This window comes from Hyperolius riggenbachi, chromosome 12 (genome assembly GCF_040937935.1).
Source record: "Hyperolius riggenbachi isolate aHypRig1 chromosome 12, aHypRig1.pri, whole genome shotgun sequence".
NCBI lineage: Eukaryota > Metazoa > Chordata > Amphibia > Anura > Hyperoliidae > Hyperolius > Hyperolius riggenbachi.
In genome coordinates, this window is record NC_090657.1 from 101,815,856 (window position 1) to 101,843,626 (window position 27,771).

Below are 27,771 nucleotides of genomic sequence, written 5' to 3' on the forward strand. Positions count from 1 at the left end.
GAAGGAAAAACACTCACTGGTGGTATAGTGGGTGCCTGAGTATAAACACAGGACATGTCCTGAAACCACATTGCCAGACATCATAAATGACTAATGTGTAACTAGAGTGCTATGTACCGTAGTTACTCTATAACTAACCAAGCTTGCTCATTGTCTGTGTAACAATTTGGCTGAACCCCCATGAAGTTCAAACTTTTTTTTTTTAATTGTTTCCATAATTTATTTTATTGACAAGAACCAGTACAGAATAGATAAGGCCTTGTTTATATTACAATATGTCATGTTAAATCAATAAGGCTTATTCAGAAGTATATGCAGTACAAATACAGAAATGAAAAATTCCCACCCGACGCGCAGCTCTAACTTAACATAACATATGAAAACTTAGTAAATAGGCCGCCTAGATGTTATCTTTTTGTATCAGACAAGTCATCTGCAGAAAAATATTCTGTTATCAAAATGTGGATGATGCCACTACCCCCTTTCCCCCGTTGAAGTTAAAAGACAACTGAAGTGAGGGGTCTGGAGGCAGCCATATTTATTTCCTTTTAAGCAATGCCAGTTTCCTGGCAGCCCTAGTGATCCATCTGGCTGCAGCAGTGTCTGAATAACACCAGAAACAAGCATGCAGCTAATCTTGTCAGATCTGACAATGTAAGAAATACCTGATCTGCTGCATGCTTGTTCAGGGGCTAAGGCTAAAGGTATTAGAGGCAGAGGATTAGCAGGCTAGCCAGGCAACTGGTATTGCTTAAAAGGAAATAAATATGGCAGCTTCCATATTTCTCTCATTTCAGTTATCCTTTAACACTATAAAGAGAGGGGCATGGTCAAAACTCTCTTAGGGTCGGTATACACTTGGCGCTTGGAGCGTTGCTTGCCTGCAATCGTGATTTGTGTGCAAAATCTTGAGATTCAGCGCTTGTGATTCCCGTTCAATATCCTCTGTAGAAGTGCGGTTAGCATGAAATGGCGGTCAGGCTACCAGTGCCCTGCACCCACCCACTGCCTGCTCACCAGGACCGATATGTGTATTTCAACTTGTTTGAACCACCTATGCTCACAACAATTGTTGATTGCTTGCTGCTTTTCATATCTACTAATAAATACTGCAGTGCAGATTGCAGTGCCGACCGTCACATATCTATCTATATCTCTCTCTCTCATGTTACAGTATACAAGTTTTTATTACAAGTGAATTATATGCACTCCTGTCAGGGATTCTCACAGTTTCTCAGCATGACAAGCTGAAACAGAGAGCAGAGACTTCTCTGAGAAAGATAAACAAAGTACACACACAGAGCCTGCAGAGGGAATGCATAACTTCTCCCTATCATAGCAGAGGCAGCACTCCTCTCTGTGTCGACAAAGCCTGACAAAGGAAAGAAGATTAGATATATTACAGAGACAGTGCAACTAGAAGTCTGCAGTAATCCAGAGCACATCAGAACAGGTATAGGAACTTATAGGATAGAAGAAATAAGGCTGAAAATTTTGTTGCAGAGTGTCTTTAATAGAACATTAGTAGCAAAGAAAAAAAAAAGTGTATCATATTTTTATTTTCAGTTATACAGCTTTTTTTTTCATAACATTGCACCATTCTGTCATATTTGCAATTACTGTATTTTTAACTATGAAACCTATGACCCTTTGAACTCCCCTGCAGTAAAACTTTATCTGAAGCTGCCTCTCACTGTTTCTTTGATGTAGAAGTGCTTCAGAAAATAGGACTGTCTCCGTCCCAAGTTGGGTTGGAGAGCTCAGAGCAGCCCTTTTGCATAGATAACAGAAATGTCTTACGGTAACTATTCTGTACTGAAAACAATATAAGACTATGAGGTTGATTCACAAAGCTTAATGACAGCAGCGAGTGTTGTAATCCCCTGCGCACGCTATGCAGCCATAGCATGCGCTGTTAAATTAAGCTCGAGTTTAAAAAGTCGAGCGCATTGTTATACTTAACAAGAGCTCCACTAAACCCGCCCGGAACCTGGCGGGTCCAGTAGCTTCAAAGTACGATATTCCTGCACTTTAATTGGCCCTGTAGGCTGCCTGTCACTTGACATTCAGGCTACTATTATACTAAGTGAATCAACCTCTATCTTCTTTGCTACTAATGTTCTATTTTTTAGGTGTACTACACATATTCATAATTTATTGTCTCATACATTTATTTTCACTTCAGATTCCTTTTAATTTGGTAAAGGCCAGCAAAGGGCTCCTAACCAGGTACTGTAAAATCTAAGCTGTACAATACAAGGATATGTCCAGTACTGCAGGGAGTGTTTATTCATTACATCAATAGTTGTGACACATTAAACAAATGGCTTCGATGTACCATATTAACATCACCTGAAATGCCGAACGGATCCTCTTTTATTATACAAGTTACGCTAGTTTCACCTTGTCCAGAGCATGCAGCTGGTTTTGCGTCTTGGAATTTGTTGTTTTATTCATGTTACTTTCGTCACTAATTACCAATTCTGTATTTTGTATATTGATGGCAGCAAAGGCCGGGCTGAGGCAGAGGTTCAAGAGGTACTCTGGGTGCAGAGCCTGTGGCCCCCCTCTCCCGGCCAAATACAGAGTATGCAAGCTGGAACAGTTACCGTTCTCAACGCTGCCAGGATCCCTCTTCACCCTGTCGCACAGTCTCCTCTCTCAGACATCCTTTAGTGGCCCCTCTCATTATGAGCATGGGGGGGGGGGGGGGGGGGAATCAGAGAGGGGACATAGCTTCTGTGGGGCAGAATTAAGTGGGAACCCCAATTAAGATAGGCAAATATTCCAGCTCACTCTGCATATTGCATATGGGGGTTGGAGGCTGCCTAATACTGGGGGCACATCTGACTATACTGGGAAGGGGAGGGAGAGGGCTACCTAATACTGTGGCACATCCTGCTATATATACTGGCAAAGGAGGCAACTTAATACTGAGAGCACATCTATCCATGCAGAGGAGGGTGGCTACCTCATACTGAGGGCATATCTGACTGACTATCTATACGGGGAAGGGGGGGCTACCTAATACTGGGGGCACATCTGACCATCTAAATTGGGCAGGGGGTCTTCCTAATACAGGGGGGGGGGGACATTGTTATCTATACTGAGGTGGGAACAATTGGGGTGGGGGGGGACACAATTTGGAATCTCCGCCACTAGAGCTTGAGTATCTTGTTTTGGCCCCGCATGCGATGCTCCAGTGTGAACCTAGCCCTGGACTCTTACAGAATATGTATCCTGATGAAAGTTCAGGTGAGTTGCTGGGGGGGGGAGGGGGGATTTAAGTCTAGAGCTAATGCTTTAGATCTATTGAAAAGTGCCCCGGATCAAGTGTAAATCGGCTGTACCCTGAATCTTCAAAGGAAGGCAAAGCAGCGTCCTCGCTGTTGGCATGGCACAGACAACTTCACCCTCACATAATGTTTGCAGGCAAGTTTGAATAATCTGACTAATTGATCACCTGGGTGGGAGAGTGACACAGGGTGCTATTGGTTGGGGTGGAAGGGTGACACTGGGTGGGGTAGAAGGGGCTGGCTGGAAATTAGTATACTTTAGGGGACCTTGCAGGAAACCTCATAGTGAACATTTCTTTAATCACAGCACCCTCAATAGCAAGAAACATTGAGATTGGCTAAATAGTGTGGCCGTAGTTTACTACAACTTACTGGAAACCTAGCAATTGTATTAGCTGAATTTCCCTATAAGGTTTCCGGCTAGGTCCCCTAAAGGAGGTTTCGTTTGGACGTCACATGGGGTATGTGTACAAACGGTCCGCCTTATCAGCCGGACGATCGTTAGTACACATGCCCAATTTGACGTCCAAATGACCGGTCGTTTGGAAAAATCAGACGTGTGTATGTACCTTGAAGGAGACTAGCACTGGACACTGATCATGCAGGCAGGAGGTAGGCCACTCAGAGTCCCGCAGTGAACCTGGGACAGAGGACCCTAAATCTAGTACCTCTTTCAGGTAAAGCAGGACATCTGGTCACCGTACATGAAGGCCAGCCAGCACAGCATTTCAGTGGACTACCAGTGCAGCATGACGACCTGCACAGCATAACCACCTGACAACATTTTTCATCAACACTGACCTGGTGCCCTATATCTCCTGGGACCCTAGCAATGCCCCTGTGAAGGTTCGAATCTTACCTCACTCTATTAAAAATGTCTAGATTTCTAATTTAAACTTTTTTTTTGTACCTAATGCAAAGCTGCATTATTTTTTCAGAGTTGATAGAATTCCAGAGAAGAGTAATACGCAAATAAATGTACTCTTAACTGCAGAATAAAATATAAGCACACCATAAATCCAGGGCGTGCACACATCAGCCACCCTGATAGTATCTGGAAATCAGAGCCAGAAGGGCTGTGTGTGTGTGAAGTGTCTGTAATAGCAAGTGTGGCAGGTAGAAGGTTGCAGCTCAGTCACATCATCTCACTCCAGCTGCTGCTCATACTTCCTGTGGTTATGCGGCACCTTTGCTCCACTCTTTGTTTCTAAGGGGAAGATGTTGACAGCTGGACACAGTGAGGATACGGAAAGCGGAAGTACCGGCTCCCCGGGCATGGCAGCGTTCCTTGTGCTGCTCCTAGCCGGGGTGGCCGCCGCCTCTCGCGGAGACCGGGAGCCAGTATACAGGGAGTGTGTGAATACCTGCGAGCAGATGAACTGTACCGGGAGCCGCCTGCAGGACTTCCGGGCTGAGCAGCCCCTCTACATGAGACTGACTGGTGAGAGCTCCCTCTAGTGGAAGCTGTACTGCAAAGGCGCTTTCTACATATATGTACATATATGTAGGGCTGTATATCAGCACAATCAGCTGCCCCTTATTAAAATTCAGCTTTTTCTAGCACTGCTGCTTTTTCCCACACCACTGAATATAAAACAAAGCACAGTATTGGCTGTTGGCGGTGATCAATCAGATGCAAATAATTTCTCCTTGCATTCAAATTTCATGTAAATTATATGCAGCACGGAATTGGATCAATCATAATAATTTCCAGTCAATTTTTATTGGTCTAATATTTGAATGCTAGGAGAAATATTTGCATGTCGTTGATCATCCTTATCAGCGATTTATAGCCAAACTGCAAGATTTGTTTTTTATTTTAGTACAGAAGGGAGTAACAAATTTAAGGGTCTTTTATTGTGACCTGTGTCCCCATTGAAAAAATGTTCACCTTACTTGTGTACCTCCTTGGAGCTTTGTTGTTTTAATATGAAAGATTCTGGGAATGAAAAATCTTGGGACAGAAAATCAGCAGCAGCAATAAAAACTGGTGTGAATTGTAACAGTTTACCTCTCAAGAATTACATTATTTGCCTTTTCCATGTCTAAGCATACAGCATCTTTCAAACCCTTACTGTAAGGGGCACTGGCAGGACTGTGTCAGCCTCCCTCCCGCACAGTGCATGTTACAAAATAAATTTTCATATATGATGAAAGGAAAAAAAATGTATGTGCAGACTCATGGCTGGGGAAGTGGTCCTGTCATGTGCGTTACACGTGGAGGGGACGTAAGCCTCACAGAAATGAGATTTATTTGGGCACAAGCAGCATTATTTTTTTTCTGTTTTTCTTTTGATTAGGCTGGGTGTGCTTGGATGACTGTCGGTACCAGTGTATGTGGGACACAGTGTCTTTGTATCTTAAGGAAGGATATGCCGTCCCCCAGTTTCATGGCAAGGTATTGTGTGATTTCACTTTTATTATTCATTTTCACTACTCATGTTATTATTAAAACATATTGTTATAAAATGTTATCCCTTAGGCCTGGTTCACATTAGCATTCGCTGTCCGGATTCGCCTGATCGAATCCGGACCGTATACTGTACAAACGGAACATACGTTCCGCATAGCAATGCAAAGTCTATGCGGACGTTCACATGCCTCCGTTCCGTACAGAATGGAGCCGGATCGGATCCGGACTCCGGACACTTTTCCAACAAGCGCTATTTTTCGGGTCCGGATCATCCGGACCACGCACCTGGACCGGAGCCTGACTGCACCATCCGGAAATAGAAACCTATGGGGAATGGAAAGCACAGAACACACAGGATACAAACACCTGACGTTCTACCCCACTTCCTATGCGTTTTCTAGCGGACATTTTGGATGGGGACACATGGGCCAAGCATTTCTGGAGTGGAGCAGCAGTGACTAACGTGCTGGAGCTGTTTGGCAGTATGTCGGAGGTGGAGGTGAGGCCTAAAGAGCGGAGGACCTTATTCTACAGGTGCACCTTCTGCTGACCTCCCAGACCCCAACAATTATATAGTTTTATTTATACCTTTTACCAAACGGATCCGGATCGCAGCCGTATACATACCTGATGCAACCGGACCGGATCCGATCCGTTTGGCACAGAAACGCAAGTGTGAACGGGGCCTAAATCAAACAGGTTTAGTTTAATTGTTTATTTCAAGCAGCAGAATCCTCCTCACTGATACTTTTATGAACGGGGGATGTCGCATCCCAAATTAGTAATGTAATATTACTTACCTTTTCTAAACTGTCATATGGGCGGGTGGGAGGCATATCTGGGACCTTCATAATGTTTCAACCTCACATGCAGGTCGAGCCCTGGCAAGAGTTCTTCTGCAGCTATCATGTGATTGCTCTGTGGATCCTAACTAACTGGAGTTTATTGGCTACGTCCACATGTATTTATTCCCAGCTGTGGGCAAAAATAGTAACACAGATCTGGCCCTTATGCCCAGATATTCCTCTTAATAGGATATTAGGTACACATAACGTGGCTGCTTCCAGCACTGTGACATGATAATATAGTGATTATTACACCAATGACCTTGTAAAACAAGCGAAAGGCATGTTAACTGTATAGGCAGTACGGATTTGGGATACTGTGTTATTCCGGGTGTATTTATGCCTTAAACTCCATTAGACACTGCCCATGGTTTGCTATGGTGGAAGAGCCTGAATGAATCAGCAAACTTAGTGTGTTTTTTTTTTTTTAAGTGGCAAATATCTAGAATAAATTTTGAACTTAAAGGACACCTGAAGTCATATGGAGGCTGCCATATGTATTTCCTTTTAAACAATGCCAGTTACCTGGCTGCCCTGCTTATCTTTCTGGCAACAGTGGTATCTGACTCATACATCTGAAACAAGCATGTGACACATTCAGTCATACCCTGATTGACATGCTTGTTCAGGGTCTATGGTGAAAGTATTAGGGCTCAGGCACACTATAAGCGCTTTTCAGGTTGCTTTTTGGCCATCAGAGCTTTCTGAGAGCTTTTTAAAAAATGCTCCAATTGACTTACATTTAAATCGCAGTAAAATCATGATAGTGGTAAAATGTAAGTAAATGGGAGCGTTTTTTTTTTACCCCCCTCCCCCCCCCCCTCCTCCCAGTGACCAGGCTATTTTTCACAAATTAGGCCACTGCAGCGTTAAGACCTCGCTGCAGGGCAATACCACTCAGCACACAAGTGACCCCCCCCCCCCTTTTCTGCCCACCAACAGAGATTTCTGTTGGTGGGCTCTTATCCCTACTGGCATGTTTGTTTATTTTTATAAAAATATTTATTTTATTGCTATTTTTTTTTCCTACCTGCCCCTCCCTCCCCCTGCCAGCCAATCACAGCGATCTGCTGTCATAGGCGGATCGCTCCTGACACTCTCAGGTGGACAGCCGTGTCACATGGCTTTCCCCAGTACAGTGCTGCCATGGATCGCAGCACTGTACACAGTCTAACAGTTTCCTAGCAGCGATCGTAGCTGGGAGACTGATGACGAAGCATAGCTCCTTCATTCAAGTCGAGATGCACGAGCATTGGCACGTGCGATCTCCTGCAAAGTCCCAGGATTTGACGCCAATTGGTGTTAAAGGGTCCTGGGGCTGCCACCGCGGTGTTCATGCTCATCGGCATGATGTGGTCGTTGAGAAGTTAAAGAGCTCTGAGAGCCAAAACGTGCTCAGAAAAGAGCTTATATTGTGTCTGAACCCTTAGAGGCAGAGGATCAGCAGGATAGCCAGTCAATTTGCATTGTTTAAGGCTCCTTGCACACCAAGACGTTGCGTTAGGTGCTACGTTAAGGTCGCATAACGTGCACCTAACGCAAGGCCTGGTGCTCTTCGATGTGGACGTCAGAGTGAGCCGCGTTGTGCAGCTCACTCTGGCGTCCGTGATGCCGTGATGCGTACTCTTGGACGCATGCGGCATCACGTGGTCCCGCCAGCCAATCGCTGCACAGAGCGGCCGCACCAGGAAGTAAACACTGCACGTCACAACGTGCAGTGAATATTAATTAGCCATGTGCCTGGCCGCTCTCCGCTCCTCCCCAACATTACTGAGCATGTGCAAACAGTCTAAGGCGGCTTATGCCGCTGTAACGCTACAGTATGCTGCACTTTCGGAAGAACGTGCAGCATTACATGTAACCCAACGTGGGCAGTGTGAACAGCCCACTTGTGTTACATTGCTGTATGTTGGGGGAGCGTTACAGGCTGCACTAACGTGCGCCTGTAACGTCCCTGTGTGTAAGCAGCCTTAAAGGAAATAAATATGTCAGCCTCCATATGCCTCACACCATTCAGCAATTGATAACAGATAAACAAAATTACAAACAAATTGGATTTAAGAACAACCCCCAGGAACAGAGCATGTTTGTAAGTAGGGGAATGCCCGTAAGGGCCTGAGCTCACTGCCGTTTTGCTGATTGGATTTCAGCAATGGGTCTTGGTGTGCAATATAGAGGGACATCAGACAATGCATAGACCGTGCTGTCAGATGGGCACACTACTGCACTGCATTTTGAGTGCAACACAAAGCTGTCTCATTTAGCATGGTTGAATACGGCAGCGCTACACCAAGAAAATAATGCAAATGCTGTGTGTGCATTACGCATGGCCACCTCTGTTGCATAGCCAAATGGAGTGTGTTTAGGCCCTAACTGATATAACCAGGCAAATAGCACATTCTTGGATTCTCCTTTAAGTGATGTATTGGTTCTCAGCAGAAGTTGTTTCTATTGACAGCAAACAGTCATCGCTATAAAAGGAAACCTTTGAGCAAGAAAAGGTGAAAAGTTTGATACTTAAGTAGTGGAAAACCTCTGGAGATAGTCTGGAGGCTTACCATTTCTGCCTCAACCCCACCACTGCTGGCTGGGGCCCTCTTTAAAACCGCTCATACACAGAGGAAAGAGATGTGCACAAGTGACTTCCTGCTACTGCGCGGGCACCAGACTTTGTATTCTCAGCATGGGCGCAATCCTAAATGGACGGGAGTGCGGCCACGAGGGCATATCTGACAAGCACTTGTTGTAAATGCTTAGAGGGTTCAAGTACTGGATCAGTGGAGTCAAAGACAAAAGGGGAAACCTTTGGACTATCCAGAGGCTTTCCCTCTACTAAGATAAGTATCTAATTTGCATTCCTAGTCATGCTTCAGGTTTACTTTTACAAAATGTAACTGTACAGAGCAATAACAAGAAACTAATCACTTCCCTTTTCTCTCATTCATTGTGTGTTGCAGTGGCCATTTTCTCGGTTCCTGTTCTTCCAGGAGCCAGCATCTGTCTTGGCCTCCTTCCTCAATGGTTTTGCCAACCTGGTGATGCTACGGCGTTACCGTGCCTCAGTTCCTGCCTCCTGCCCCATGTATTCTACCTGTCTTACTTTTGCCATGGTAAGTATCATGTTACCATTAATAGGATGTTTCCTGTACTCGTGGGCTTTGATTATCTTAACTGTCCTTTTACAGGTCTCCATAAATGCCTGGTTCTGGTCCACAATTTTCCACACGAGAGACACAGCAATCACTGAGGTAATGAGCTGAAGAACATGTGTGCTGATTGCATGTGCGCGGTGATCTGTCAGTCTACACCTTGCCACATTTACTGTCTGTCCCCACAGAAAATGGACTACTTCTGTGCCTCAACAGTCATTCTGCACTCCATCTACCTGTGCTGTGTGAGGTGAGTCACCAGAGGAGGTGAGAGCCCTCTGTTTTCAGCTTGTAAACTGGTGCTACTTGTATATGCATATAGGAAATGGCTAGATCTTTATCTATGTAAGAACTCTCCCTAATATCATACAGGTGCTTAAAAACGGGGTGGAGGCACCTAATGCATAAAAGATAGGCTAATAAGCTATTAATCTTATAAACAGAGAGGTAATGATTAACATAAAGGCGCTCATGCTTGCTACACAGCCATAGCAGTTAGGGCACCTTTTTTTTCACTGACCTGAGAAAGCGGGCAAGCACTTGCAAAACGCGTCGTCAATTTTATGTGCTTCAATAAAAGACCTTTTTTCCAATAAACTGGTCCAAATTCTTTGAGCGTTAAGATTACATCTCTGATTATATGATTAACAGTTTATTACCCTATCTTTTATGCATTGTGCGCCTCCACCCCTGCTTAAAGTGTCTTGTCATACCTCTTTAGAGGTGATAGTTAGAGGTGTACTTGTGAGTGTGTACATCTTCATTGTCTTCTCATAGAGACCCTTATCATGGCTGGGGCCTGACAGTTATCCCTGGTGTTCCTTAGTATGAGTAACCAGAAGGTTGGGATGTCCACTGGATACTTCATCTACCACTAATGAAACAAGTCTAAAAATAAATACATTTAAAAAGGCAGCTTCCTCTTAAAGCAAATTTGTTTAACAGTTACATACTTAATTAGTGGGAAGCCTGTGGATGCCCTAGAAGCCACCTAGATCTTCAGCAAGCCCATCACTGGCTGGTTGGGACCCTTTTCACCTCCGTGGTCGTTCTGCCATTAGTGTATGAGCGTGACAGTGCTACGCATGCGCAAGTATAGTCTCTGCTTCCCAAGTTGCATGAAGCTGCTCGTGCATAAAGGGAAAAGCCATGCACAAGCAGCTTTGTGTTTCTGGGCATGCACGGACCATACTTTAGCATGCACAGTACATGAATGGGAGTGCGGCCATGAAAGGGTATTTGACAAACTAATCGAATATGCTTAGATGGATCCTGTGCTGGTGGGCCACAACATTTTTATTGCACTTTTCTCCTGGTGCACTCAGAGCCCCAGAGCTGCAGCCACTAGGGCACGCTCTGTAGGCAGAAGCAGTATTAGGGAGTCTTGCCCAAGGTCTCCTCACTGAATAATGCTGGCTTACTGAACAGGAAGAGCGGAGATTCAAATCCTGGTCTCCTGTGTCAGCTGGATATACAGGCTGCCATATTTATTTCCTTTTTAAACAAATGTTTGACTAGATTTGCTGCATGCTTGTTTTAGGTAGGTTATTCAGACAGTAATGAATGAAAGATCAGCAGAACTCCCAGTCAACTGGTGTTGTATAAAAGGAAATTAATATGGCAGCCTCCATATCCCTCTTACTTCAGGTGTACTTTAACTGCTTATGCACCGTGGTAATTGAAATCTGTGCCTTGTTTATGGCTGCTTATTCTTTCCAGGGCGTATATTGTAAGTACCGCGCTCCACGGATCCACCGTTACCATCGATCACGTCGCTCTCCCGTCGCTGCAGGCCACTCACTCTGCCATTGCTATGACGGCAGAGCTCTGTGAGCCCTCATGGCGAGACATCAGTAGGCCCTGTTTTTTGGTACCAGCAGTCCCTCGTCCTTAAGGGACCTTCCTCCTCCTGGATGGCCCCTTCTGAGACTGTGTCTGTCCCTCCCCAAATCGGAAACGCCTACTGTAGTAAATTGAAAACCAATCGGCATAAAAGCATTACTCCTCATTAGTTTCCGCATCACCCACATAACACTGTACCTATTTGTTTTGTTATAGGGTACGGAAGCCTGAAGGCACCTACCCTGCATTAGGTAGGGGTTTTTTTTGTATGTGATGGTGATGAGGTCTGCACTGCTGGGCATGACCTGGTAAGCAGCATGTACAGGGATTACCTGGACAGCAGCATGTACAGGGATTACCTGGACTATGAATCACGCTAAGGCTGGACTCTGGAGTCTAGTAAAGTGCTGCTGCCATTGCTGAACTGTCATGTGCAGAGGCTCTGTCCACACCATGAGTACCTCCACCGGGGTGTAGGTCGGGACAGTCCAGGGGGGGATGGTCGGATATAGGAAGCACGGCTTGTAAGCTGCGAGGTGGCCACAATACATGGTGTGATATGGCCAGGAGGGGACGATGGAGCAGTCAGCAGAGTCCAAGGCAGTGCTACAAGAGACACCCGTAGCGGCTATCACGGAGCAGGGCAGTGTGCAGCCAGTAGTAACAGGGACAACTTTACCTCATTCTCCTGTTAGTCACTGATAGTCAGGGGACTCTGGCACCTACGGGGCAGACCAGACCTATTGATCCAAGATTTCCATTTTCATCCAGATCTGAAATTATTGAATCTCACAGCTTAGATCACGAGGAGCAGATCCTCAGGTGGCAGGGATTCTTGAGTGAGGTAACAAAAACATCATTAGGTTGTCGCGAGCCCAGCACAAGGAAAAAGTATAACAAGGTCTGGCTTATGTTTTATAACTGGAAAAGGGAGAGCAATACAAATGCAAATGATTCATGTTCCATGCAGTGCAGTTAGGTTTAGCTGTAAGCACTTTGAGGGCTCAGGTGTCAGCCCTCGGTTTTCTTGGATACCCCGCTCTCTTCTCAGCCACACATTAAGAATCTCCTAAAATCTGTAGCAAGATCACAGCCGGTTCCACAAAAGTTAGTTCCCCCTTGGGATCTAAGTTTAGTCTAATGCTGGGCATACACGGCTCGATTTTGCCGCTCGATTCCGTGCCCGATTGTTTTCCGTGCTCAATTCTGCAGTCGATTCTCTTATCTTCCACTCGTTTTTCGTATCTTTTCCCATTGTCCTCCATGCAGAATCGAGCGCGGAATCGATCAGGCGGGAGACTGGCCATGTCGGAAATCATTTATCGAGCCATCTAAATGGCTCAGACTCGAGCCGTGTATTGCCAGCATTAGATTTCCTCACCTCAGATATTTTTGAGCCATTACAGGAGGTCCCTATAAAGAATCTGACACTTAAGATTGCCTTCCTGGTTGCTGTAACTTCGGCTAGGAGAGTGGGTGATATCCAGGCACTCTCCATAAAAGATCCATACATGGTCATGCATGCCGATTGAGTGGTCTTTAGACTAGATCCCTCTTACCTGCTCAATGTGGCCTCTTCATTTCACAGAACTGAGGAAATTGTTACCATCATTTTCTGTAAATCCCCAGAATGAGAAGGAAAGGAGCACTCTTGATTTTAGAAGGGCAGTACTCATTTATGTAGAGCGTTCTAAGCATTGGAAAAACTCCAATCATTTATTTGTGACTTTTGGTGGCACCAAAAAGGGAGCTCAGGGCTCAAAATCAACCATATCCAGATGGATAAAAGAATGAATTGCCTGGGCATACACTAACACACAGACAGAAGCTTCATCTCACATAACTGCACACTACACTAGATCTCTTTCAACATCGTAGGCTGAGAGATCCAGGGCCGCCTTCAGGGAATGACAGATGGGACTACAGTATGGGGCCCGAGTGAGTCTAGTGCCCAGAAAACAATGCCACAAACAAACATGGGACCCAGCTGCAAGTCTGTCACAGAATGTACAAGACTGTCTGTGAGTGTGGCTGTGTTTGCCTTGGCTGACCAATTTCGCATTGAGATTTTTTGCAATTTTGCCATGCTTGTGCTTCGCAATTCTCATTTCAACTAATGAGAATAACAATCACTGAGAAAATGCTGCATGCAGCACGTTTGCGATTTTCACAAATTCCAAGTGCCGGTTAAGCACTGCAGTGAGAGTAATCCCATAGGATTACATGTGTCACAATGCTTTGCTGATCGCAGGCGATCGATCACCTTATATATAGGAGGTTCACCTTAAATATGGGGTGGAATCGGATCGGGGCAGTAGGTTTTCCCAGTATGGGGCCCAGAAATTTCTGATGGCAGCCCTGGAGAGATTGTGAGCCTTCTTGGAGAAAATCTGCAGAGCAGCAACATGGTCCAAGCACTATAGAGTGGAACTGCTGTCCAATCAAGTTCAGTCAGTGGAACGCAAAGTGCTTCAAGCAGTCATTTCACCCTAAGGTTTTTTTTTTTTTTCGTTAGTCTCAGGGGGTGGCGTCCTGGAGGACAAAGGGAGGAAGCCGGAGCAGCTGTTTTCAGGCGAGTCCTCTAGGATGACCGCCTTAGTTCCCTACCCTACAAAAATGTATTGAGCACAAGGGTGATTGGGGATGTTTATTACTCTGCTCTGAACTAAAGAGGAAGGATGGGGACATGCTTTTATGCTGATGGGTTTTACTTTAATTTACTCTGGTAGGTGTTTCCGATTTGGGGAAGGACAGACACAGTCTCAGGAGGGGCCGTCCTGACTGTACCCATAATTGTCTCCCTTATTTCCTGCACCCATCATTGCCTCTCCTGATTCCTGCACCCATAATTGTTTCCCCTATTGACTGCACCTGTCATTGCATCCACTATTTCCTGCACCCATCATTGCCTCCCCTATTTCCTGCACCCATCATTGGCTCCCCTATTTCCTGCACCCATCATTGGCTCCCCTATTTCCTGCACCCATCATTGGCTCCCATATTTCCTGCACCCACTATTGCCTCACCCATTTCCTGCACCCATTATTGCCTCTCCCATTTCCTGCACCCATTATTGCCTCTCCCATTTCCTGCACCCATCATTGCCTCCCATAATTCCTGCACCCATTATTGCCTCTCCCGTTTCCTGTACCCATTATTGCCTCTCCCATTTCCTGCACCCATTATTGCCTCTCCCATTTCCTGCACCCATTATTGCCTCTCCCATTTCCTGCACCCATTATTGCCTCTCCCATTTCCTGCACCCATTATTGCCTCTCCCATTTCCTGCACAAATTATTGCCTCCCCTATTTCCTGCACCCATTATTGCCTCCCATAATTCCTGCACCCATTATTGTCTCTCCTATTTCCTGCACTCGTTATTGCCTCTCCCATTTCCTGCACCCATTATTGCCTCTCCCATTTCCTGCACCCATTATTGCCTCTTCCATTTCCTGCACCCATTATTGCCTCTCCCATTTCCTGCACCCATTATTGCCTCTCCCATTTCCTGCACCCATTATTGCCTCTCCCATTTCCTGCACCCATTATTGCCTCTCCCATTTCCTGCACCCATTATTGCCTCCCCTATTTCCTGCGCCTATCATTGCCTCCCCTACTTCCCTATTTTCCTCTTTCTGTTATCTACGCACCAATTTCTGCCCTACCTGGCACTCTTGTATATTGGTTACTGTGTTGCTCTTCTTCACTGCTGCTATATCCATCACCTTCTCTCCATCACCTTCTAGTTTTGTATTACCTCCTCCTTTCTATTTTTTCAACTATTGCTATGTTGTCCTTTTATGATTACTACAATAATTACTGTGTTGAATTTGTTTTCATGCAGGACTATGGGCCTTCGATATCCGTCTTTTGCCTCTGTGTTCCGTACTGTCCTGGTTGTTCTTTTTGCTTGTCATGTGTCTTACCTTAGCCTGGGTCACTTTGACTACAGCTACAACATGCTAGCTAATGCCAGCTTAGGTTAGTCCATTTTAAAGTGTTTTCTATGTTGTGTCTTGTTTTCTTTTCGCTTGCCTGTTCCTGACCTTGTTTTCATGTCCATTCTTCACCAGGCATGGTTAATTTGGTATGGTGGCTGGCGTGGTGTTTGAAAAGACGCTCTCACCAGCCATATTTGTGGAAATGTGTTTTGGTGGTGGTCCTCTTACAGAGCCTGGCATTACTGGAGCTTCTTGATTTCCCACCCTTCATGTGGGTGCTGGATGCCCATGCCCTTTGGCACTTTAGCACCATCCCCTTGAATGTTCTCTTCTACAGGTGAGTCACTTATGAATGAACGTGTTAGTTTGGCATTTCTGTGTAATATAAAATGCCTTTCCTAATCATGTTGTACATATTTCTGCATCTCTGCTTTACACTTGGACTTCTGCCCACATGGTCCGTTGATCCCTCTGTAGATTTTACTCATGTAGACATGACAACTCCCTGTAAACGCTGAGCAGAAGATCACCAGCTGTGTTGTCTTTAGTTCTGTGTTTACTGTGACAACCTATTGAGGACCTTCAGCAAAATATGGAGCCGAACACAATAAAGCATTGTTTCTATGTTCAGTGACCACATGAGGGCAGATTTCCAGTTAGAAATGATAAGTCAGAAGATGATATTCTGTTTGTTGGGAAACCTGAAACTCGAAACAAGATTCTGCTCATCATAGTCAATAAAAAAATGCAGTGAGGGGTTTGTTTCATTTAAGCAGCAGAAAATAGAAGAAATGTCACTATTTATTCAAATATAAGTTGTATTTGACCCTCTTTTGCTGGAAATTGGGAAGAATCAAATATAATTTATCAGGGGACACAAGTACCCCCCCCCCCCCCACCCCCTTCCTCATCGCAATTGTAGCTACTGTATGTCCTCCCCTCTCCAAAATAATTAGAGGCACATTTCCTTCTTCTTAAATACAAAAATGAAGCCATGTTTTCCCCTCCGTAACCCTCTCTCCATAAAGGGAGTGTTAAGTGTATGTATGTATGAATTCATGTAGTGTGGCCAGTTACTTACCTGGGGCTTCTTCTAGCTCTCTGAAGTCCTTTTGGTCCCTCACTCCGCATTGATCCGCTCCTCATCTGCCCCACCCCCCTCGATAGCTGTCTGACTAGGCAGGCCACTGGCTGCTGCACATGCCCGACCCTGGCCATGGGCCTCCTCAGTCGCGCTCCTGTCGCCAAGAGTATTCTGTGAATGCACAGTAGTAATTTTTACTTACTGCTCAAGTGCAGAACGCTCCCATCTCCAGGAGCGCGATGGAGGAGGCACAGGCCCATGCATGCAGCGTTCAGGGTGGGACAGCGGAGTAATGGAAAAGCGTGGAACGACCACATTGGACCAGGAGGACTTCAAGGTCCTGGAAAAAGCCTCAGGTAAATAACTGGCTACATTTCATTTAATTTACTATTTCCTGTAAAAGGCTATACCTTCGCCCTACTGTAACAAGTATAGTCATGTTCACCCCATCTTAGTATAACTGTTATCCCCAACTCCAAGTGTTGCAATATTCTTTCCTCCCATAACTGTGCCATTCTACATTCAATGTAGCAAAAAACATGCCTGAAACAAGTATAGTCATGTCTTTACAAATATAACAAGCATAACTGTGCTCCCAGTAATGAGACATACTGTCCACCCTATAACGGCAGCCCCTCATGCAGAAATCAGTATGGAAAATTACAGTGAAACCAGGCATAGTTGGGGCATAGCCATATTTCTGGGTTTCCTTTGTCACCTCATCCTCCAACCATACCAATGGAATGCGTCTTTAGCGTGCAGGCTAGCCACACATCAGTACAGTTCTCAGCCCTAGACTGTCACCCGAAGGAACCAGTCTTGATCCCTGTGGGCAACAGTAATTGTGTGTGTGTGTGTGTGTGTGCACCTTAAAAGATGAACCGAGAACCATTTTTAGCACCCAGGGGATCTCAATAGCACATTAAAAATGCATTCCAACAATGTGTCTTGTTATTGAAAAAAAACTTCCATTTTACCTTTTCGTTTTATATTTAAAAGTTTAGCAGAAGTTTTATTAGCCTACTTCAGCCGGCCTGCCTGACCCGAGGTTTCAGGCAGCTAAGGACTAAAGTAATTGTTTTTTTGCACACATTAGCAAGAACTAAACAATACCTTTCATCAACAGAGGAGGGTGGGTAATTAGGCAAGCTGCTTCAAAAAGTTTATCCAGAGGGAAGGTGTGAAGATCTGTGACTTCTGTAAATAAGGGCAACTAGAAGGTGAAGGGGGAACATAGCAGCTCCTATAGCTATTAGAAATTAGGAGACATTTCAGGGAAAGAAAGGGTGCTTAGTTCCCTTCAAGAGACATAAATATTATCCAGTATCTGCAAGAAATGAAGCATCGGATTTGGCTGGCCTAACCAGTTAAATATCTATGATGGTTGATGTGTATCAAGGATTTAGTCCCTGATTTGTTGCTCAGGAATAGATGTGTTCTCACCCAAATCAATGGCGGGCTTCCCATGACGCCAGGTGAATGGCCTGCATCAGGCAGCAGTGACGCACGAGTGGCATCCCTTCCTGCGGCCGCCACTGGTTTTTACCTTGTGAGAAGGCGGCCACTTCCTCTATGACAGTCCTCTCATGCCGCTGCATAAGACCTCGGATCGTCCGCACTCATGGGCGTCGCTAGCCCTATTTTAGGTGGGCCCGTGCCCCCAACATGTCCTAGGGTGCCCCCAATCTGTTTACAAGGGTGCCCGCTGCCCCCTCCCCGACCGCCGCTGCCCCCCCCACTGGCCGCCACTGCCAGCATCAGACCTCGATCAGCCGGCGACCACTAGCACGGACGCTAGGACCTAGTGGACACTGCACTGATATGCGGAAGTGACATCACTTCCGCATATACAGCGTGGTGTGTCCGTGCGCACCCGCTCTAACTGGTCACTCACTACCTAACCTGGGGGTCCCTGTCGCTCACTACCTAACCTGGGGGTCCCTGTCACTCACTACCTAACTTGGGGGGCACCTGTCACTACCTAAACTTGGGGCTTCTGTCACTACCTAAACTGGGGGACTCCTGGCGCTCCCTTAACTAGGGGTCACCTGTCACTACCTAAACTATCCAGGCCAGCCAGCCCAGCATCACCACCAGCCAACCAGCCCAGAATCGCTGTCAAAAAGGCCACAGCATCACCACCAGTCAGGCCAGCATTTACTTTAACCAGCCAAGCACAGCCCAACATTACTGCCAGCCAGGTCACAGCATCACCGCAGCCAACTTAGCCAGAGCATCGGCCTCATGATTTGTTAGGGGCCTCATGATTGCTGAATTTGTCTTGTTGGGGGCCTCACGATTGCTGAATTTGTCATGTTGGGGGCCTCATGATTGCTGAATTTGTTATGTTGGGGGCCTCATGATTGCTGAATTTGTCTTGTTGGGGGCCTCATGATTGCTGAATTTGTCATGTTGGGGGCCTCATGATTGCTGAATTTGTCTTGATGGGGGCCTCATGATTGCTGAATTTGTCTTGATGGGGGCCTCATGATTGCTGAATTTGTCTTGATGGGGCCTCATGATTGCTGAATTTGTCTTGTTGGGTTCACTTGATTGCTAACTGCGAGACTACGGGAAAAGCTGAATCATCATCATATGAGACAATAGCATTAAACCTACTTTTTTAGCTTTTTAAAACAGAAAATAAAACTGGGAGGTTCTAAAAAAAATGAATACATTTTTCAGGAGTAGGATGGATGAAATTGTTTATCTTCACAGTTTATTTTCAACTTGGATTTTCCATAATGTTCATGTATGAGTTAAAACGTTTTGTACAGTATTTAGTTTAAATTGCTGTTGCCACTTTGCGATAGATATGAATTTTGGGTTGCAGTTTGGGCACTCAGCCTCCAAAAGGTTGTCCCACCATTGCTAAGTTCATGTAAATTTGTCTACACCCGTGACCACACCCACATTTTGGTCCATGGCCCACCCATTTTTCGGCTACGCGCGCCGCACAACGTAACCCTCATATTTTTCGTCACGCTAACTGCAGTGTGCTGAATTCTGCTGCCTACAGTATGTACAGTATAAGCTGTTCTCTAGTGCCTGCACTGTGTGCTGATCTACATCCAGTGTGTACAGTATAAGGTGTTATTCTGTGCCTTTACTGATTGTAAACCAGCTGTATTGTATGTATTGTATGCTGATCCCTGCTACTTTCAGTATGTACAGTATTAGCTGTAAAGCCTGGTACACACATACAATTTTAATTAGCCAATTTTAGCTCTGTTCATCAAATTCATTGTCTGTTGGCCCACTTACTGCATGGGGGTGATAAAATTGGTCAGTGATTGACCAATCAAAATTGTATGTGATCTATGCCTATACTGATTGTAAATTATCTACATAAAGGACAGGGGGCTACATCCAATATTTTGATGGGCAGGCCCGTTATATGTAGCTTACACCGCTGGTAAGTTCATGTACATTTGGCCCCGCCCATGGCCACATCCACTCACTGCATGGCCGTGCCCATTTTTGCTGCGGCGCGCGCATATACTCCCCACCTAGTATAGGTTAGCCAGGTAGGTGCCCCCAGTATAGTTGCCCCCAGGCCCAGTATAGGTAGCCAGTATAGTTGCCCCCAGGCCCAGTATAGGTAGCCAGTATAGTTGCCCCCAGTATAGGTAGCCAGGATAGTTGCCCCCAGTATAGGTTAGCCAGGTAGGTCAGTGCCCCCATTAGGTAGCCAGCCTGCTCCCCCTCCCTACGACCCTAACCCAAGTGCTTTTAAGCTCTCTGTAATACTGGGAAAGGACAGGTGCTTGCATTGAGCAGCTGAAGACCCTGCTGACATCCTGTCCTTTCCTGTGTACACATAAACATAAGCTAATTCCTCCAGGTAATCTACCCAATGTCCCTTATCTTCATTACTTAATTAATCTGGCTAAAGTTTCACTTTCCTGTTGTAAAAGTTTAGTACAGCACTGTAATACGGCACCAAGGTTCAGCAAACCGTTGTCAGATGACATATCTACTGATGTGTAGCTAATGCCTGATTTATGTCTAATAAACAGAAGTAGTAGTTTTCAACAGCCAGCAGGGGGCATGTTTTGAATGGAAAAAAATGTAAAGCTAGGCTTTAAAATGGATCTTTGCTCAGTCCATAAAACTGGCAATTCACCCTCAGTATACAGAGTAGAAGTTATTTCTCTGTGCTAATGCTGATACAGTAGTAACATGGCTACAGCATGTGCAATTCCTGTTTGAAAAACGTTAAGGGGAAGAAGCACATCTTCCCCTTTTCCTCCTTTCAAAGCATTTCCACCACATGTAAGTCCACTTACACAGTTTAGCACCTTCAAGTTTCCATATAGTAAAGGTGACTGAATCGTCCATATTTGTATGGAGTAGAAATTTTTACATCATGATGGTATATGCTCATTGTAGACCTTGTAGGGGTGAATTGATTTGCTTTGTAGGCTGCTCATAAATCTCTGCATTAGCAACTACAAACTTTACCAGAAGGTGGCGAAGTCTGACAGTCTGAACTATAAGGAGTGGACTCTTATTACACTCTCATTGCCAGAAGTTGTAGAGAAGCAGCATCAAAGTTATTTGTCATAAAATACAAATTAAGACCAAGTTCACTTTTTAAATGCATTTAATACTTTTTTTTTTTTTTGAATCTAAGCTTTGTATCTTTGTATGCATGATTCATTTTAAATCGTTCCAGTCCATTTTGGAGATCACCCATGTCCCTCCCCCCCAGCACTCTGCTGTGCTGTGCGCGGGGGCACTCTCACACACACACACACAGCTGGTTGGGTCTTTATCTGCTCACACAAGATCAGCTGGGGGGTGGGACTGGCACCAGCTCGCATACCCTAGCTCTGCCCCACAATGCATTACTGCAGTGTAATATGTAACTATGTGGTGAGAATGGTACTGGTGAGGATCAAATTGCCGTACTTAGTCCGACACTTTCATTGCCAAAGGAGATATTGCTGTGGGCTGCACGGTGGTGTAGGCGACTTGCATTGCTGGGTCCTGATTCGAATCCCAGCCAGGGGCACTATCTGCATGGAGCTTGTATGTTCTTCCTGTGGCTGTGTGGGTTTCCCCCAGGCATTCTGGTTTCCTCATACACCACCAAAAACATACAGATAATCTAATTGGCTTCGCCCTAAATTGGCCCTAGGCTACAATGGACATATGACTATGGTAGGGATTGGAGTGATTTAGTGACAAAACAATATTCATACTCTATAAATGCCCTGTATAAAAATGAAATAATAATATCAGAACATGGTAAATATCAAGAAATAACTGATGTAGGCGCTACCACCCTATGCAGATTTGGGTCTGTTTACTTTCTGATCAGCAAATGAGAGGATCCTCTTAACATTTTTTGCTGTTCATGAAGGAGTGCTGTGATTACTGACCAATTAAGTATAATGCTAGGAATACACGGGTCGATCCGGCGGCCGATTAGCCGCCGGATCGACCCGAGCCGCGTCCCCGCCGCATACGCTCGTCCCTGCCTGCGCTTCCTTATCAGCGCTCGATTCCCTGCCATTGTCCGCCGGCGGGGATCGAGCGGGCGGGGGTCGAGCGGCTTAATCGGGCCAGCTGAATATTATCAGCTGGCCGGATCAGCTGGTCGATACATGGTACAGAAACGTACCGTGTATCCCCAGCATTAGGCTCCTTTAACATTGGGCAGGTTGTGTTGCGATACAATCGCAACGCTGCCAAAAAGTCACACTGCGTGTTAACTGTGCAGCGCAACTATATAGTGAAGCATAGAGTACTAGGAAAGAAGGCTCCACTGCCACTCTAAATGCACACGTTACTCAGTTAATATACAGCATACTGTGCGTTTCTGCATCAATGTGAAAGCCCCATAGGAATATCATTGCATCGCATTGCCATACATTGAATTAGTTTGAAAGGACCCTAAGTGAAGCGGTCATCACTGGATAGACAGCCAATCACAAACCTGGCTGCTATGAGTCAGGTGTGGCTGTTTTGGACTTTCTGCTTTCTGTAGATGTTTGCAGTCTGATGGCTGCCACAAACTCTTGTCAAAACTAGTTCTCTTGAAAATGGCTAAAAACGAGTAAGTGAAGGATTCCAAACTGTGAATAGATATATATTACAGATTTGCCCTAAATTTGTATAAATGTGACTTTCGTGTTCTAAGTACACCCATTATTTAAAGGGGCACTATGGTGAAAAAATTTAAAATATGTGCAAACATAAACAATAAGTAAGGTTTTTTTTCCAGAGTAAAATGAGCCATAAATTACTTTTCTCTTATGTTGCTGTCACTTACAGTAGGTAGTAGAAATCTGACAGAAGCGACAGGTTTTGGACTAGTCCATCTCTTCATGGGGGATTCTCAGGGATTTATTTATTTTCAAAAGCACTTAGTGAATGGCAGTTGCTCTGTCCAACTGCCAAAAAACTGTGTAGTGAGCAGGGAAGCTGGTCAGCATCATTGTTTACATCCTTTTTAGGGAATATCTTTATAAAGAAGAAAGGCCATGCTGAGAATCCCCTATGAAGAGATGGACTAGTCCAAAACCTGTCGCTTCTGTCAGCTTTCTACTACCTACTGTAAGTGACAGCAACATAGGAGAAAAGTAATTTATGGCTCATTTTACTCTGGAAAAGTGTACTTTTTATTTGTCTATGTTTGCACATATTTTAAATTTAAATTTTTTTCGCCATAGTGCCCCTTTAAAGGATACTCGAGGTGACATGATGAGATAGACATGTGTATGTACAGTGCCAAGTGCACTAATAACTATGCGGTGTTCCTTTTTTTTCTTTCTCTGCCTTAAAGAGTTAAACATCAGGTATGTAAGTGACAGTTTTTGTCTGGGTCAGGACTGGGTCGGACCACAGCGTTACCCTCACTGATAAGAAATTACAGCCACAAAATACTTTCCTAGCAGAAAATGGCTTCTGAGAGCAGGAAAGATAGAACAGGTCAATAGTTCATAGATTTGAACTCTGGCATACTTCATTGAATGTATCATTGAGCAGAAACAATGAAACAGTAAAAGCTTAAAAAGTGGATTTAAATATAAATTAAACCTGTGGGATATCTAAAAAAAGGGTCATTTTTAGGAGGAGGAGGATAGATGCAATTGTTAATCTCATCAGTCTATTTTCACCTCAGGTGTCCTTTAAGGTTATTTTTTCTGTTTAATAATAATAATAATGCTAATTGTTAATAGTACCTAGCAAAAATATATTTTTTTCATGTAAGTCTTCTTTTAATTTTGTGTTGTTTTGTCTATTCAGTTTCCTAATGGATGACAGCTTATACTTGCTGAAGGTGAACTCTGTGTTAAAGCTGGAGTAGATGGACTGGAGGTTAATTCCGTGGACTGGTCTCTACCGTCTGAAGTGGACCTACAAGAGACTACTCTAATAACGCCCTCTTGCAGAACGAGGGTCTTTAAGTGCCTTACTATGTCTGTGACAGAGACTGTACACAGGGTAACTTTCTGTGTGTGATTGCCAATGCACAACAGATTCCTAGTCTTAAGGTGGCCACACACCATGCAATTTTTAAAATATCTTTTCAATTCAAGAATTGCAATCAATTTTTCTGACAGATTATAAAAATCTGACCAATGTACCACACGCCGGTTCACAGTTTTTACCCAATTATGAAAAAAATGATTAAAAACTCTGAGAAAATTGTTTGGAAGTATATCTTAGGAAACTGACAATCTACCTTACGCCATTCAATTTTTTCATAAAAATTGATCAGAAAAATCCAGCACTCCTGATAGGACTTTAATCAAATGCAAATGGTAAATCCGATAGGATTTCTTGCTTGAATTAAAAAAAAAAAAAAAAAAAAGCTTTAGATTTTTCGCAAAATCCGAACTTTTTTCTAATTGCCATAAAATCGATCATTTTATTGTATCGTGTGTGGCCACCTTTAGCTGTGTCTATTATAATGATGCCCTGTGTCAGTGGAACACATTCCACGCCTCTGTGACCATTAGGGCTCAAACCAGTCTTCTAGGAATTCCTAAATGGCCATGTACTGAATGTGTATATATGCCAAAAACCGGTTGTGTACTGTATATTCCATGGCTTTACTATGTAGTAAGTCTGTGACCAAGACCATGCATGCAGCCAGCCTAAAAGCCCTTCCCAGCATGCTTGTTGTGGGAGAGAGGCAGACATGAAGAAGCCATAGGATGACACCTAGGGAACAAGCAGCTCCTATAAGCAACACCCAGATTTCTGTTGAGGTGCTTCTTAAAGGGACACTCCATGTTTATATAACTTTGCCATAAACCGAGATCAGCGCTTACATGTCTTTTTGTAATTCCGTGCTATACACAAGTATCCATCCATAACAATTTGTAGCTAGATAAGAAACGTTGCTTTGTTTACAGTACAGACCACCCATAAAGTCCTACCTTGATGCTTGATGATTAGCTGAATGGAACAAGAACCATTATAGCTTGTTTTGAAGATTTGCATCGGTCCATTGGTTGGCAGTGTACTCGGATAGTCCTGACAATTAGCTTCTGAAAGAGAGAACCGTATTTTTTGGACTATAAGATCACCTTTTCTCCCCCAACAGTGTGTGGCAAAAGTCAGTGGTCCAAATGTGTCCTGTGGATGCTGTTGTCTCATGTCTCCTGTCCCCCTGCCCCTTCTCTCCCTCAGTGTGGCCTCTGTCCCCCTGCTCCTTCTGCCCCTGGCATGGCTCTGTCCCCCTGCCCGTCCCTTCTGTGCCCGGCATGGCTGTATCCCGTCCCTCCTAGTGGATGAGATACTTACCAATCGGGTGCAGGATGGATTTGAGTCCCGCGACGAGCAGGGAATTCTGTCCATGTTCACGCCTGCTCCAGCTTCACAGGAATCCGTTCAGGCTCCAGACGCCGTTTGCCAATCAAGCGGGAGCGCTGTGAGGACACCATCCAATCATCGCCACCTGCTGTTCTGTTTTGATCCGACGGTCTCAGAGGTGGAACCACAGCTCTGTCACTAGGCCAATCACTGCACTCAGCTCTCATATCTCCCATTGAAGTCACAGTTCTGGCTAATTTTAATGAATTATTGATAAAAAATTTCAGTAAAAACATTCTTGTTTTGAAAAAGAAAATACCTGCCACATTAATCTGTGGAATCTCAGGGTCGATTCATGAATCATTATCGCACTGTTCAGCACGAGGTAAATTGCTTAGCTCAAGGTAAATGTAACGATTGCACGCTAAGCGCACTGCTGGAAGCGTGGTGTGCACTTTTAAGATGGGCACACTCGTAACTTATGTGTGCTAGTACAGCAACGCAATACTTGCGTAGCGCAACCGCAAAAAAGATTTATGAATCAAACTCCGCATGTCCTCTTTAGTGACCTGCTAAGCTGCTGGCTCACTCTGCCAGTCTGAAACACACTTTGTCACATGGGCATGCAGTAAGGAAGTGATTGCTGTGTCAGCTGATGCCACGCCTCTCTGCTCCCTGATGGTTTATAAGGACTGTTATTTTCTACCAAGTAGGCGTGACTTCAGACTTACATTGGAGGACAGAATTAAGAAGGCTTTTGTTGGTTCCTGAGGAGGAGCAGAGAGGATCTATATACTGTTACAGCAAACTAAAATTTACCTTGGTCATTAATAGTGGCCAGGGCTGGATTTGGACATTTTATGGTCCAAGGCCCAGTGTCACAAAGCCTGAAACCCCCTCAACCATCTCGTCCTGTGCGCTGTCCCTGTCCCGTTTGTTCTCCTAGTCCTGTGCTTTTGTCTGGTGCCCCCCCCCCCCCATCCTGTGTACTTCCCTGGCCCTGTGCTCCCCCATTCTGTGCTGTCCTTGGGGAGAGCACAGGACCAGTGCTCCATTGCGCACCCTTGTGGAAGCAGGGCAATCACTGACTGGGTTTGTGACTAATGCGGTTTACATGTTTGCAGTTTATCTGTCTTAGGTGGCAGCCCGCTGCCCACCCATTGCTTCCTGGTGCCCTAGGCCATAGCCTTTGTGGCCTTGCTTAAAATCTGGCCTTGATAGTAGCAGACTAGTGACTCGTATGTTGAGGCCAGGATGACCTGCTGGACCATATAATGACTGTTTTTCGTAGGTGAAGCTGGAAACTCTGGTATTTGTACCTTTGCACCAGCTTCCAAACAGATAGCAGTATTATTAGAGGACAAATAGGATTGTGTCATTTAAAAACTACCTTTTATTGCATAGAATCATCATATGTTCTGTATATGTACTGGCCTTTTAGGTGAACTTATTTGCACTGGTTTGAGCACCTCTTGTATGTACCGTATTTTTCAGACTATAAGACGCACTTTTTCTTTCCCACAAGTGGGGAGAAAAATTCACTGCGTCTTATAGTCTGAATGCTAAAATTTGGACTTGTGGCTCCCATCCCTAATACTAAAATTGTGGCTCGCATCTCTTTGGTCCTGCACCAGCCCGCAGCACCCCAGGAAAGGCATCCACATCACATGTTGTTTGCTCTCTGTTAATTGGACCCGATGGTCTTGAGGGTGGGACCATGGCTCCCAATAGGGCCAATCACTGCACTTGCCGAATAGCAGCAAGTGCAGTGATCAGCCCCATTGGGAGACCTGGTTCCACCCTCGAGACCATCTAATTAACACACAGCACAGACAGCCTGTGATGTGGATGCCTTTCCTGGGGTGCTGCTGGCTCTTGTGGGACCATCTCCTCTGCCTCTGCCCCCATGCCTCTTGACACCTTTCCCACCTTTGCACCCCCCCCCGCTCATCCCTGCAGCGGGCACTCACCTAACTCATGGAGCCTGCGGCAATCATAGACTGCTTCTCCCAGCTGTGCATCTTGCAGCCAGCGCTCATGTTACTCATCGAGCCGTGGCATCAGAGACTTCTCTACTTCCTCATTGTTCCTCTAGTACCCGATCGTGTCATTACACGTGACCGTCAGTAGAGGAACAAAGAAGAATTAGAGAGGTCTCTGATGCCACGGCCCGATGGGTTACATGAGTGCCGGCTGCTCGGAGGGAGTAGCATGGTTGGGAGAAGCAGCAGGGAGAATCAGTCTTTGATCGCCGCAGGCTCCATAGTTAAGGTGAGTGCCCCCTGCAGGGGGGGGGGGGGGGGAGAGGTAGCAAGGTGCACATGGGAACACAATAGGGGGACACAAAGATGGACAAGGAGGACGGGGGGGGCGAAGGAGTAAAGGGGAAACGGGATGAAGGAGGACACCGGGCACAAAGGGGGAGGAA

The 27,771-nt window shown here is 45.2% G+C and overlaps 1 protein-coding gene across 1 annotated transcript; it reads left to right on the forward strand.

Moving 5' to 3' along the window:
* Nucleotides 1-4,392: 4,392 nt before the first annotated feature.
* PGAP3 (post-GPI attachment to proteins phospholipase 3) lies at nucleotides 4,393-27,089 on the forward strand. Its single transcript, XM_068262412.1, has 8 exons — nucleotides 4,393-4,737; nucleotides 5,597-5,694; nucleotides 9,512-9,664; nucleotides 9,740-9,802; nucleotides 9,892-9,953; nucleotides 15,391-15,527; nucleotides 15,620-15,824; nucleotides 23,829-27,089. The coding sequence occupies exons 1-8, from the start codon at nucleotides 4,515-4,517 to the stop codon at nucleotides 23,887-23,889; spliced, it is 1,002 nt and encodes a 333-aa protein (XP_068118513.1). The 5' UTR covers nucleotides 4,393-4,514; the 3' UTR covers nucleotides 23,890-27,089.
* Nucleotides 27,090-27,771: the final 682 nt, after the last annotated feature.